Here is a 15,732-nt window from a genome sequence, read left to right on the forward strand (position 1 = left end):
CATAATTTTGTTCCTAAAAAAATTTTTGAAATCATCTCTTTTTAGATAGATAGATAGATAGATAGATAGATAGATAGATAGATAGATAAATAGATAGATAGATAGATAGATAGATAGATAGATAGATAGATAGATAGATAGATAGATAGATAGATAGATAGATAGATAGATAGATAGATAGATAGATAGATAGATAGATAGATAGATAGATAGATAGATAGATAGATAGATAGATAGATAGATAGATAGATAGACAGATATATAGATAGATAGATAGATAGATAGATAGATAGATAGATAGATAGATAGATAGATGTTAGAAAAATTCTATTTTTACAAAAGAAAATTTTTAAATTCGTTGCATTTAGAAATGTTTCAATAATGTTATAAATCTGATCTAATTTAAAACTCTTTCTTCTATTTCCAGATGATGCAACATGCCTGGCAAAATTACAAACTTTATGCCTGGGGCAAAAACGAACTGAGACCGCTGTCCCAACGAGCCCATAGTAGTAGTATTTTCGGCTCAATGGATCTTGGAGCTACAATTATTGATGGCCTTGACACTCTCTACCTAATGGGTTTGGAGAAAGAATATAAAGAGGGTAGAGATTGGATTGAACGTAAATTCACCTTAGACAATGTGAGTGCTGATTTGTCGGTATTCGAAACGAATATACGTTTCATTGGTGGTCTCCTAACAATGTATGCCTTTACGGGTGATAATCTTTATAAGGAGAGAGCCCAACATGTAGCCGATAAACTATTACCTGCCTTTCAGACACCAACTGGTATACCATATGGTTTGGTAAATCCTAAAACTGGTTTGAGTAAAAATTACGGTTGGGCTTCCGGTGCAAGTTCTATACTCTCTGAATTTGGTACTCTACATTTAGAATTTAGTTATTTAAGTGATATTACCGGTAATCCTTTATACAAGGAGAGAGTACAAACCATTAGACAAATATTGAAAGAGATCGAAAAACCCAAAGGTTTATATCCCAATTTTTTGAATCCTAAAACTGGTAAATGGGGTCAATGTAAGTTATTAAATCATTTAGTTTGTTTTATCTTAAATAATCAATATTTTCCCTTTTAGTACACATGTCCTTGGGTGCTTTGGGTGATAGTTTCTATGAATATTTACTTAAAGCCTGGCTTCAGTCCGGTCAAACCGATGAAGAGGCCCGACAAATGTTTGATGAAGCCATGGTTGCCATTATTGATAAAATGGTACGCACTAGTCCTAATGGTTTGACTTATGTTTCCGATTTGAAATTCGATCGTTTGGAACATAAAATGGATCATTTAGCTTGTTTTTCAGGTGAGTAGTTGGTGCATAAAGAGCGTTTTTTTTTAATTAACTTTTTTAATTTGTTTGTTTTATAGGTGGTCTCTTTGCTTTGGGTGCTAACACCAGACAAAATGAACACACTGAAAAGTTTATGAACATTGGTAAGGGCATCACGAATACTTGCCACGAAAGTTATATACGATCAACTACACGTTTAGGACCAGAAGCATTCCGGTAAGTTGATAAAATACTAGAAAATAAATATCTTTTTTCTAAAAAATAAACACATTTAATCTTTTTATAAAAAAATGCTTATAGAAAACTTTAGTGAATTTCTGTTTTTAAAGAAAACATTAAAAAAAAATTCACTCTTTTGTAAGAAAGGTGAAATTCGGAAATTTTTTTCTTTTTAAAAACAACTTTCGAAATGATTCTCTTTTTTAGAAATTTTTGAAAAAATTTCTTTTATAAAAAATTTAGAAAAATTTATCTTTAGTAAAAAATTTTTGAAAAATGTTTCTTTTCTAAAAGATTTTCGAAAATTTTCTGTTTTTTTCTATATGACTATAACTAAAGTCGAACTGAACTAGAACTGAACTAGAACTGAACTAGAACTGAACTAGAACTGAACTAGAACTGAACTAGAACTGAACTAGAACTGAACTAGAACTGAACTAGAACTGAACTAGAACTGAACTAGAACTGAACTAGAACTGAACTAGAACTAAACAAGAACTAAACTAGAACTGAACTAGAACTGAACTAGAACTGAATTAGAACTGAACTAGAACTGAACTATAACTGAACTATAACTGAACTATAACTGAACTAGAACTGAACTAGAACTGAACTAGAACTAAACTAGAACTCAACTAGAACTGAACTAGAGCTGAACTTGAACTGAACTAGAACTGAACTAAAACTGAACTAGAACTGAACTAGAACTGAACTAGAACTGAACTAGAACTGAACTAGAACTGAACTAGAACTGAACTAGAACTGAACTAGAACTGAACTAGAACTGAACTAGAACTGAACTAGAACTGAACTAGAACTGAACTAGAACTGAACTAGAACTGAACTAGAGCTGAACTAGAACTGAACTAGAACTGAACTAGAACTGAACTAGAACTGAACTAAAACTGAATTAGAACTGAACTAGAACTAGACTTAGAACAAAACTTCTCGTTTATAAAAGATTCTAGAAGAACTAGAACTGAACTAGAATTGAACTAGAACTAAACTAGAACTGAACTAGAACTAAACTAGAACTTAACTAGAACTAAACTAGAACTGAACTAGAACTGAACTAGAACTGAACTAGAACTGAACTAGAACTGAACTAGAACTGAACTAGAACTGAACTAGAACTGAACTAGAACTGAACTAGAACTGAACTAGAACTGAACTAGAACTGAACTAGAACTGAACTAGAACTGAACTAGAACTGAACTAGAACTGAACTAGAACTGAACTAGAACTGAACTAGAACTGAACTAGAACTGAACTAGAACTGAACTAGAGCTGAACTAGAACTGAACTAGAACTGAACTAGAACTGAACTAGAACTGAACTAGAACTGAACTAGAACTGAACTAGAACTGAACTAGAACTGAACCAGAATTGAACTAGAACTGAACTAGACCTGAACTAGAACTGAACTAGAACTGAACTAGAACTGAACTAAAACTGAATTAGAACTGAACTAGAACTAGACTTAGAACAAAACTTCTCGTTTATAAAAGATTTTAAAAAAATGTCTCCTTTTATAGGAAATTAAAAAAAAATATTCGAAAAATTTCACTTTTTCGTAGAAAGTTTTTTTATGGAAATTGTTTGAAATGATTCTCTTTTAATAAAAAATTTTCAAAAAATTTCTCTTTTATAAAACATTTTTGAAAAACTTCCTTTTTATTGAAAATTTTGAAATTTTTTTGTTTTATAGAATAGTTTCAAAATTATTGTTTTTTATAGAAAATTTAAAAAATTCAAAACTTTTTTTTAATTTCACTTATTAAACATTTTTGAAATAATTATTATTTTTTTTAATTTTAGGAAAATTATAGAACATTTTCCTTTTTCATACTAAATTTTGAAATACTGTTTTTTAATATTTTTAGATTTGTTTTTTCATTTATGATTTAACTTCTCTTTCTCTCGACAGCTTTAGTGAAGCCGCCGAGGCTCGTGCCTTGAAATCGAATGAAAAATACTACATTTTAAGACCCGAAACTGTGGAAAGTTACTTTGTGCTCTGGCGTTTGACACACGATCAAAAGTATCGTGACTGGGGTTGGGATGCTGTACAAGCATTAGAGCAACATTGTCGTACACCACACGGTTATTCGGGCATTAAGAATGTCTATCAAGAAGTACCACAAAAGGATGATGTACAACAAAGTTTCTTCTTAGCTGAAACTCTTAAGGTAAGTGGAATTTTGATTTTTCTTTATACAATTTTTTTAAATGAAAAATAAAACAAACCCCTTTAGTATTTGTATCTATTATTCTCTGATGATTCACTGATACCCTTGGATGAATGGGTATTTAATACTGAGGCTCATCCTTTGCCCATTAAAGGGGCAAATATTTACTATCGTCAGGCGACGTCAACATCAGCCGCAGCTACTAATGCTTCCTAAAATTAAAAGGCCAAATTGTTGTACGCATTAAATCTAACTCAGCTGCTAGTTTTATATGTATTTTAAGTTTTTCCATTATCTGGCACTAAGTGTGCTGTAATCTTAACAACAACAACAAGAACATTAACAAATTATGCGTTTAAATTTTGACTATTGAATACATGGTTATAAGGACATGTATCAACATTATTTTCTTTTCCTATTTTTCGCCCCCTGTTTTTGTTTTACTTTTTCAACCCGTTGATATTTTTTTGCTTTCCCCCCCCCCTTTTTTTAAGTTTTTGTTACTAAACCAAAAATTATTTATAATTTTCTTAAAACAAAAACAAAATTTTTAAGTTTGCTTTGAATCTCATGTATTTCTCTCTCTCTCTCTTACTCTCGCTTACTCTCTCCACTAAGACAACATTTTAAATATAAAATATGTTTTTTATTTCTCTCTTTTTCATTTAAATAATAATTATAATTCGCACATTTGTAGCAACAAGTACTAAATATTTTAATTAATCTAATCACCTCTGTAGAACTGTGTTAAACAAAACAAAAACAAAAAAATAATAATATTTCTATTGTGAGCAATTCTTCACTTGCACTTATGTAGTTTTTTTTTTTAATAATTTTCGTTAATTTTAATTCATTTTTTTTGTAGCATAATTTTTTTCATATAGTTTATTTTAATTTAGATTTTGTTTTAATTTACCTTTTTTTGTTCATAATTTATTGTATATTTTTTAAACAAAATATATATTTTAATATTGAAATTTTTTCCTAAATATTTTGTTTTTGTAACTAAGGCAAACTATATTTAATGTTTAATATTTTTTATATTACGTTAAAGTTGTACAAAACTTAATAATGATGTATATTAATGAAATATAATATTTGTATATAGAAATGCGTCCATATCTATATAGTGATTTTCTGCTAAAAACTTTTATTTAGTAAATCATTTTTGAAATGTAGTTTTCAATGTTTTTTAGCTAGTTTGCTAAACATTCTTTTAATAAAAACTTTCTTTAGATAATTTTTGACATTTCTGCCTTTTTCTATATAAAATCGGTTTTTAGTTTCTTGCATATAGTTCATATTTTCATATTTGTATCTTCTTCTCTTTGAGTACAAATTGTTATATTCCAAAAAGTTTTGCGAATGTTAGGGTTTTTTTTAATAAATGATTTTAGGTTTTAACAACTTTTATAAAAAAGTTTCTAGAAAATTTCTTGTTTAAATAAAAATCTCTTTTAATCTCTTTTTTTCGAAAAAATCTCTTTTCAATAAGAAAATTTCCAAAAATTTTCTTTATATAAAAACTTATTGAAAACTTCTCTTTATATAGAAGATTTTTAAAAGTTTCTTTTATTTTTTTTAAAACATTTTTGAAAATGTCTCGATTTATAACGAATTTTTGAAATATTTATTTAGAGATATTTTTCCACAAAAAAAATTTCTTTTAATAGAATTTGTTTAAAAGTTTTATATAAAAACTTATTGAAAATGATTTTTGAAAGTTTTTAGTTTTTATAGAACATTTTCGAAAATGTCTCTATTTATAACGAATTTTTTAAATATTTATTTAGAGAAATTTTTCTAAAAATGTTCTTTTGAAAGAATATTTTTTTAAAGTTTGTTTTTTTAAAAATTGTCTTTGTATAAAAACTTATTGAAAATTTCTCTTTATAAATAAAATTTTTTGAAAATTTTTCGTTTTTATAGAACATTTTCAAAAATGTCTATTTATAACGAATTTTTTTAAATATTTATTTAAAGAAATTTTTTCAAAAATATTCTTTTAAAAGAATAAAGTTTGTTTTCTTTAAAAAAATTTCGAAATTTGCAGATTGGAAAATATTTTTTTATAAGAAAAAATTCTCTTTTTACCAAATTTTGTCTTATTAAAAAACATAAAATAAATTTTCAAAATTCTCTCTTTTTAATGATTTTTTTTTTAAATTCTCTGTTTTTAAAAACCGTTTTCGAAAATCTCTTGTTTTTTTAAAGAAAATATTCCAAAATCACTCTTTATAAAAATAATTTAAATTTTTACTCTTTTTAAAAACATTTTCGTAATATTTTTTTATAGAAAATTTTCTCTCTTTTAAGTAAATTTTCAAAATTATTTTTTTTAATTAGTTTTTAAATTCTTTCTTTTCATAAAACTTTTTTGAAATTCTTTCTTTTTTTAAGAAAATAATCCAAATTTTTTTTTTAATATTTTAAACTTTTCGCCTCTTTTAAGAAACATTTTCGAAAAGTTTTCTTTTTAAATTTTTTTCTGAATTCTCTCTTTTTTTAAGAAAATATTTAAAACATTAATATAAGAAACATTAACGAAAAGTTTTCTTTTTTGTAGAAATTTTTCAAATTATTACTTCTTAAAATAAATTTTCGATATTATGTTATTAAAACTAATTTTTAAAATAGATTTTTGAAATTCTCTCTTTTTTAAAAAATAATCAAAACTTACTCTTTAAAAGAATTTCAAACTTTCCTCTTTTTTATAGAAATTTTTTAAAATTCTCTCTTTCAAAAAAAATTTTAAAATTCTCTCAAAAAAAATTAAATTTTGCTACATTCTCTCTTTTTTTAAGAAAATATTTGAATATTATTTAAAAATATTTCAGAGTTTTATTTTTTATTGAAATTTTTGAAATTATCTCTCAAACTTTTCTATTTTAAAAAAACATCGTAAAGTTTTCTTTTTTATAGAAATTTTTCAAAATTCTCTCTTTCTAAAAGAAATTTTCTCTTTCTTAAAGAAAATTTCGAAATTCTCTCTAATAAAATATAATTTAATTTTGCGAAATTCTCTTTTTTTTTAAGAAAATATTCGAATATTATTTAAAAATATTTTAGAGTTTTATTTTTTATCGAAATTTTCGAAATTCTCTTTCTTTTTATAAAAAAAATTTTGGATGAAATTTTTTTAAAGAAAATTTTTAATAAAACTTCTCATTTTTATAGAAAATTTTCGTAAAACTTCTAGTTTTTATAAATTTTGGAAAAACTTTCTCTTTATAGATATTTTTAGAAAATTTTTGTTATTTACAGAAAATTGTAGGAAAATTTCTTTTTAAAACATATTTGTAAATATTTAAGCAACAAAAAAGCTAAAAAAAATTTAAAAAAAATTTCAAAATTCAATGAAATTTACCTAAAAATATGAATCTAAAATCGATAATTCAGAATATGTTATCTTTAAAATTTTTTAATATTTTCAATTTTTATTAGGTGCATTTAAACCTCATTACATTTTCTATGAAATTAAAAAAAAAATCCATCAAAACTTTAAAATAACTTTTCTAAATTTTATATTTTTTGTCTTAAAAAAAACTTGTACTTATATTTTTTGTTAATTAAAACAATTTGTTTTGTTTCCAAATTTTTTGTTTATTACTTAAAAAAAAAAGTAAAACTACTACCAAATTTTTTAATTTTTGGAAAAAGCACAATTCTATTTAACTAAATGTTGTTCATATTGGAAAAATACATTATTAAAAATTAAACAAAAACACACATTTATACATTTTAGAATTTACTTTATTTTAAAGCCTTATACAAAACCATCAAAATAACAAATAAAAATTTTGAAAAATAATAATTTGAAATAAAAAAAAAAACAAAACAACAACAAGTTAAATATGTTTAAAACAAAAAAGGTATAGAAAAGAAAATTTTTAAAGCGTTATTTAAAACAAGAAAAAGGTTTTCTTCAACGCCAAATATTAGAGTAAAACATAATAAAGTATAAAAAAAACTTATACATATAATTAATTGTATTAAAAAAAAAGAGTAAAAATAAAAGAAAAGCTTTATACTAAAAATGTAAAGTATAGTATAGACATTATTTATATAAAAAATATAAAACAAACATTTATAAATATTATAACATTTTATAAATAATTAAAAAAGAAATTTAATTGTTTTAAAATAAGTTTTCCCTAAAATAAATTAATAAAACAAACGAAAGAGACATTAAAAAGAGAAAAAATAAAAAAAATGAAAAATTAATATTTGTCTACAGGCATGGAAAATCGAAATTTTGAAATAGTACTAACTAATAACAAAAATAGTACTTTTTATCTTTTTAAGTAGTAAACTAATTTTCCACCAGTCTAGACTATAGACTACTACTTTAGAAAATAAAGTAGACTATTCTAGATTGAGTTTATAGTCTAGCCAATACTATAATATAGGCTAGACTATAAACTCAATCTACAATAGACTAGACTATAGACTAAACTATATACTAAACTATAGAATAGACTATAGACTAGACTATAGACTAGACTATAGACTAGACTATAGACTAGACTATAGACTTGACTATAGGCTAGACTATAGACTAGACTATAGACTAGACTATAGACTAGACTATAGACTAGACTATAGACAAGACTATAGACTAGACTATAGACTAGACTATAGACTAAACTATAGACTAGACTATAGACTAGACTATAGACTAGACTATAGACTAGACTATAAACTAGACTATAGAATGGACTATAGACTGGACTATAGACTGGACTATAGACTGGACTATAGACTGGACTATAGACTAGACTATACACTAGACTATACACTAGACTATACACTAGACTATAGACTAGACCATAGATTCGACTATAAACTAGACTATAGTCAAGGCTATAAATTAAAGTAACACGGTACTTTATCAAAAAGCACCGAAAAAGTACTAAAGAATTAAATTTTTCATGCCTAATTGTCTATATAGATAGAGAGATCGAATAATATTCAATGAATATTAAACAAATTGATATTGAATTTAAACGAAATTTAAAATAAAACTTATTTACACAAAAATAATAAAAAATTTTCAGACAAAATAAATATTATTAAAAATAAAAAATATTATATTGTAAAATATTTAACAGAAAAACTTGATATCAATTAAAAATGATATGATGTTAGAAGATAAATGATATTTTGTATATGTATATAAATTAAGTAATTAAAAACAAAAACGGCAACAACAAAACATTAATAGTAGTCTTCTTTTTACTAAAACATAACAAAAATAACAAATTAGTGTGTATCATATAAAATGAAAACAATATTCCAAAAAAAAAAAAAACAAAATTTACAATATGCTCCCAGAAATACAAACAAACACACACACATATTAAATACTCAATTATTGACAAATTTCTGAAAATATTTTCCCACTAAAATTTTCTAAAAATTAAAATTTTGCAATATGTTACAAATACACCAAAATACAAAAAAAAAATAAATTTTCACAAAAAATAAATCTTTTCTTCCTCTGCCCTCTTCTCCCTAAAAAAGAAAAGAAATCAATATATTTATTCCCATATTTGATTATTGGAAAATAAGCAAAAACATTAAAAAAAACTATCACTTTATTGAAAATTTTACTTTATCTCTTTCTCTATCTCTCACTTTTTTCTGTCTCTAACTCTATAGAAAGTTTTGTTTGAAAAAAAAAAGTTTAATTATATTAAAAAAAGAAAACAACCATAATATATAAAATAAAATTCAAAAAGAAAGAAAATAATAATCAAATAATATTTATCATGATATTAAATAAATTTAATTATTATTATTTTATTTAATTATTTTTTATTATTATTATTATTAAGATTATAACATTTTAATAATTAGTTTAAATTTATTATAAATAAAATATTTAAATAAAATTTTAATATAAATAAAAGAAATATCCATATATTTCATATTAATTACATATTTATAAAGTTCAAGAAAATATTTAAACACAAAACTGTTAAATCTTGTTCTCAATAATAACTGAAAACAATTAACGCTTCATTTTTTGCATTCCTTTTGGTTTGTATTTTTAAAATATAAAGTAAGTAAAAATTAATTTGAAAACTTTTAAAATAAATAGTTCTCAATAAATATTCATTGCTTTAATTTCATAAATCATTTTTACATTTCATTGTCATTGTTTAAAAATTTTAAATTATTCATTATTTTCTAACAAGAAATTTGTAAACTAAATTTTGGTTTAAATATTTTCGTATTAACAATCATTTTTATATATATAACTTTATTTTAAGCATTTTCTATAAAAAGTTAAATTTTTCGAAAATTTTCTATAAAAAGATAAATTTTTCGAAAATTTTCTAAAAAAAGATAAATTTTTCAAATTTATTTTAACAAAATTTTGGTTTAAATATTTTCATATTAAAAATAATTTTTATAGATTTAACTTTATTCAAAGAATTTTCTATAAAAAGAGAAATTTTTCTATGAAAAGTTAAATTTTCGAAAAATTTCTATAAAAAAGTGAAATTTTCCAAACATTTTTTTTCGAAAATTTTCTATAAAACGACAATTTTTTATAATTTTACGTTTTTCCGAAAATTTTCCATAGAAAGGGACGTTTTTCAAAAAATTTTCTATAAAAAGAGAAATATTCCGAAATTTTTTCTATAAAAAAGAGAAATTATTCGAAAATGTTGCTATGACAAGAGAAATTATTCGAAAGTTTTCTAAAAAAAAAAGAAATTTTCCGAAAATTTCTTATAAAAAAACATTTTTAGACAATTTTCCATACAAATTTACGTTTTTTTCAAAAATAAAAAATACATTTATTTAAAATTTTCTATAAAAAGGAATATTTTTCTAAAAAAAAGTGAAATATTCGAAAATTTTCTATAAGAACGCAATTTAAGACAATTTTCTATAAATATTAATGTTTTACAAAATTTTCCATAAAAAAAGAAATTTTTCAAAAATTTTCTATAAAAAGGGAAAATTCCGAAATTTTTTCTACGAAAAGAGAAATTTTCTATAAATATGGAAATTTTCTGAAAATTTTCTATGAAAAGAGATTTTCCGTAAATTATTTATGAAAAGAGAAATTTTCCGTAAATTATCTATGAAAAGAGAAATTTTCCGTAAATTTTCTATGAAAAGAGAAATTTTCCATAAATTTTTTATGAAAAGAGAAATTTTCCGTAAATTTTCTATGAAAAGAGAAATTTTACGAAAATTTTTTATGAAAAGAGAAGTTTTCCGAAAATGTTCTATGAAAAGAGAAATTTTCCGAAAATTTCCTATGAAAAGAGAAATTTTCCGAAAATTTCCTATGAAAAGAGAAATTTTCCGAAAATTTCCTATGAAAAGAGAAATTTTCCGAAAATTTCCTATGAAAAGAGAAATTTTCCAAAAATTTTCTAAAGTAAAATTTTCCGAAAATTTTCAATAAAAAGAGAATTTTTCCGAAAATTTTCTATAAAAAAGGTTTAATTTTCTAAAAAAGATTTTTTTCTAAAAATTTTTCGAAAATATTCTATTATGAGAGAAATTAATCAAAAATTTTAATAAAACATAAAAAATTTATATAAGATAAATGTTTCTATAAAAACTAAATTTCCCTGAAATTGTCTATAAAGGGAAATTTTCAAATATTTCTGTAAAAAAGGAATTTTGAATTAAAAGTGAAATTTTCTCATTTTATAAAAATAAATGTTTCTATAAAAACTAAATTTCTGTGAAATTGTCTATAAAGGGAAATTTTCAAATATTTTTGAAAAAAAGGAATTTTGAATTAAAAGTGAAATTTTCTCTTTTTATAAAAAAATGTATTCGAAATAATATTTTTTAAACAAGATCTTTAAATTTTCTCTTCATTTATAAAACATAGAAAATGCACAAATGTATCTCCCGATTTTCTACATATAAGAAAATATTTTAAACTTTAAAAAATATTGAAATTCTCTTTATTTAAAAAAATTCTCAAAACAACTAAATATATATTATTGATATTTCACTTCATCTATAAAATTATCGAAATATAATCTTCCTCATTACCATTTTATTTAAACTTATTTGTCAGTCCACGTACACATATGATAACACAACACATTCACTTTTGTTTAACCTACTTAGGTACTATAAAAACAAAGCGAATCAATCTCTCGCCAATGAGTTCTTGCGTAGAACATTCTTAAATCTAAAAGATACTTGTTGAAAGAGTGCTTGAGTTTGTTATTTTTTAAAGGTTTAAAAAAAGGTTCATATTTGCTTGAAATCAGTCAGGTAGCTACTCGTATTTGAAGACAAACATGTGTTTTTTGTAGAAATATTTAAACATCAATTATTACGTCATAAAAAAATAGACTCTCACACATTTGTGTTTCATCGTGAAATACATCTAAAGGAAACACACCCTCTTAAGGTTTGTTGTTGGTATAGCAATACAAACATATATAATTCCATTAATGTTTTTATGTATCTTATAGTTTTCATCTTCTTTTTTAGCGAATACACTACATTGTGCATTTGTAGTTATTTTACCCATGTGTAGGTGATTAGTTCAGTTCTAGTTCAATTCTATTTCAGTTTTAGTTTAGTTCTAATTCAGTTTTAGTTCAGTTCTAGTTCATTTCTAGTTCAGTTCTAGTTCAATTCTTGTTCAGTTCTAGTTCAGTTCTAGTTCACTTCTAGTTCAGTTCTAGTTCAGTTCTAATTCAGTTCTAGTTCAGTTCTAGTTCAATTCTAGTTCACTTCTAGTTCACTTCTAGTTCAGTTCAGTTCTAGTTCAGTTCTAATTCAGTTCTAGTTCAGTTCTAGTTCAGTTCTAATTCAGTTCTAGTTCAGTTCTAGTTCAATACTATTTTTGTTCTAGTTTAACTCTATCTCAGTTCTAGTTTAACTCTATCTCAGTTCTAGATAAGTTCAGTGTTAATTTCAGTTCAAGTCTAGTTCACTTACAATTCTGTTCCGAACCGCTTCTAGTACTTCAGTTCTAATTGTTGTTCAGTTCAATTGGTTAAGTAAGTGTTGTTAGTAGAGCACTAAAAAGTCGTATTAGTCTCTTTAGCCTTGTTTACCGAAATTATCACAGTTTGTTTTCGTATAATATTTGTTTACCACTTTTTTCTATTTGGTGTCTATTTAAACAAGAACAACAACAATAAAAACACGTGTAAGAGTTTTAAATTAAAAAAAAAGAGAGAAAATAATCCAAAGACACACTTCTACCAAAACTGGTTATAGAAACTTGTTGACTTCAATAATCGAAAATATAATTACGACGCAATTAAGTAAGTTTGCCAAAAAAGCGTTACTTTTTATTTAAACAAAAAATTGAGGGAGGGGAAACAATAGAAGTTAAACCAAATCTATTTTATAATGAACAAGAAATCTTATAGTGTAGAATACTATCTAATATATTTCCAATAAATGTCATCCACAATTAATTAATTCAATTTAAAAAATCATAAAAAAATTTATGAAATATTGCAATGTTCATGTGGCGACTTGTCTGTCTGGTTAAATTAAAAGTAAAATTTTCTTGTTAAACTTCCCCGTAATTTAAAAACAATTTAAATTTTTTATATAAAAGTTCAGGAACTGTTTAACGAACTAAACAAAAACAAACAAACAAACAAGAAAACAATTTAATGTTTTTGCTATAATTAATACAATATATATATTTTTTTCTAATTTTAATTAAAGTGTCTTTTACAGAAGTACAGTTCTCTCTAAGTCTTTTGTAAAGTCATAGACTCAGCCGTGGAAGAGTGTTGTGTGTGTGTTTTGCTCAATAATAGTGTTAAGTCATATCATGCTTTTAAACTTCTCTCCTTGGCCCTTCCTTTCCCCTTAAGTGCGTAAAATAAAGCACATATTGGCAATAAAAAAATTACGAAGTAAACAAAACATTAACTTTGACAGACAATGTTTGTTTGCGTATGAGTGTTAAAATGTAAAAACTATTGCCATGTAATAAAGTTTATTAATTAGAAGTGGGAATTGTTTTCAACTTTGTAGTTTTTTCTCTCTTAAAACAGTTACAATCACATTTTATAGAACACCTCAACATATAAGGTTACTATCAACAATAAGGTCTATCAATTGGAATCTAAACGGATTCCAGTTCCAAATAAATTTTATTTAAAATTTAGATCGGATTCAATTCGAAATATTTTTTGGTTAAACTAGATTGTATCTTTTTGTTCATTCACGTTTATTTCTAGTTCAGTTTTAGTTCAGTTCAAGTTCAATTCTAGTTCAGTTCTAGTTCAATTCTAGTTTAGTTCTAGTTCAGTTCTAGTTCAGTTCTAGTTCAGTTCTAGTTCAGTTCTAGTTCAGTTCTAGTTCAGTCCTAGTTCAGTTCTAGTTCAGTTCTAGTTCAGTTCTAGTTCAGTTCTATTTCAGTTCTAGTTCAGTTCTAGTTCAGTTCTAGTTCAGTTCTAGTTCAGTTCTAGTTCAGTTCTAGTTCAGTTCTAGTTCAGTTCTAGTTCAGTTCTAGTTCAGTTCTAGTTCAGTTCTAGTTCAGTTCTAGTTCAGTTCTAGTTCAGTTTTAGTTCAGTTCTCGTTCAGTTCTAGTTCAATTCTAGTTCAGTTCTAGTTCAGTTCTAGTTAAGTTCTAGATCAGTTCTACTTCAGTTCTAGTTCAGTTTTAATTCAGTTTTAGTTCAATTCTAGTTCAGTTCTAGTTCAATTCTAGTTTAGTTCTAGTTCAATATTAGTTCAAATCTAATTCAATTATAAATCAGTTTTACCCCATTTTTAGAACAGTTCTAGTTAAATTCCAGTTTCGTTTAAGTTTTAGCTTAGTTCTAGTTCATATCTATTTCAGTTCTAGTTCAGTTCTAGTTCAGTTCTAGTTCAGTTCTAGTTTAGTTCAGTTCTAGTTCAGTTCTAGTTCTAGTTCAGTTCTAGTTCAGTTCTAGTTCAGTTCTAGTTCAGTTCTAGTTCAGTTCTAGTTCAGTTCTAGTTTAGTTCAGTTCTAGTTTAGTTCAGTTCTAGTTCAGTTCTAGTTCAGTTCTAGTTCAGTTCTAGTTCAGTTCTAGTTCAGTTCTAGTTCAGTTCTAGTTCAGTTCTAGTTCAGTTCTAGTTCAGTTCTAGTTAAGTTCTAGTTCAGTTCTAGTTCATTTATAGTTCAGTTCTAGTTCAGTTTCAGTTCTGTTGAAATACTTTTTAGTTCAGTTCTAGTTTAGTTCTATTTCTGTTCTAGTTCAGTTCGGTTACAGTTTTAGCTCAACTATAATTCAGATCCGATTTTGTTTTGGTTCAGATCTATGTCCGCTCTAGTACAGTTCTTGTTCGGTTCAACTTTTATGATTCAATTATGTTTCAGTCTCATTTCAATTCGAACTTTATCCAAATTGTTCGAAACCAAAACGGCAACCCTACTTACATATGCCCACTAAATAAGACCAATGAACGTTTCGCAACACAAAATAACCCGGCAGAAAATAGAAACAAAAACAAAATAAAAACAAAAATAAAACAGAAAACGACAAAAAAAAACAACAACAGCTGAATACAAAGAAACTTCTACTATGGTTTTGGTATCTCGCAAATTGTTGAACGTAGCGATAATAAACAAAAACAACCACAATTTCGTTGTAGAAGAAACGACAACAAAAGCAAATAAACACCCAGTCCAACTCACACATAAATACGAGACCCACACGCAAACACTTACATTGAAAAAAAAAGAGACCCATATTAGACGCCCTCCTAGCGTTTCTACTACGTATTAAAAATACTATACTATATGTAGCACGAACAAGTTGAGATTTTCTATTCGAATGATATTTATGTCCAGACACGCGTTTATGTTAGCTCAGTATACACAGAACAGTTAAAGTGACAACAAGTCAAGTGAAAACTCACAAAGTGAAAAAAAATTAAAAATTGAATTTTTAAAAAACTTTAAAAATTGAAAAAGAAAAGATAAAAGAAAACAACAATATGCCTTTCCCACTAAAAGTTTACACTCAAATGCCATGCCCACACTGGAATCATTTCCCATTCACAACAACTCTATCCTCA

The 15,732-nt window shown here is 24.8% G+C and overlaps 1 protein-coding gene across 8 annotated transcripts in view; it reads left to right on the forward strand.

The window, feature by feature from the left end:
* Window positions 1–15,732, forward strand: part of LOC111684411 (mannosyl-oligosaccharide alpha-1,2-mannosidase IA) — a 306,748-nt gene that overhangs the window by 176,843 nt on the left and 114,173 nt on the right. For 5 of the 8 annotated variants that reach the window (XM_046947212.1, XM_046947214.1, XM_046947216.1 and 2 more), the window contains 5 exons: window positions 428–1,040; window positions 1,100–1,324; window positions 1,390–1,528; window positions 3,459–3,720; window positions 3,787–4,219. In XM_046947212.1, the coding sequence (XP_046803168.1) occupies window positions 428–1,040; window positions 1,100–1,324; window positions 1,390–1,528; window positions 3,459–3,720; window positions 3,787–3,936 (1,389 nt within the window). In that variant the 3' untranslated portion in view covers window positions 3,937–4,219. Of the gene's footprint in view, window positions 1–427; window positions 1,041–1,099; window positions 1,325–1,389; window positions 1,529–3,458; window positions 3,721–3,786; window positions 4,222–15,732 lie in introns of those variants that run through there. The other 3 variants (XM_046947210.1, XM_046947211.1, XR_006940352.1) reach the window with 3 other exon arrangements.

The sequence above is a fragment of the Lucilia cuprina genome, chromosome 3 (genome assembly GCF_022045245.1).
Source record: "Lucilia cuprina isolate Lc7/37 chromosome 3, ASM2204524v1, whole genome shotgun sequence".
NCBI classification, from domain to species: Eukaryota; Metazoa; Arthropoda; class Insecta; order Diptera; family Calliphoridae; genus Lucilia; species Lucilia cuprina.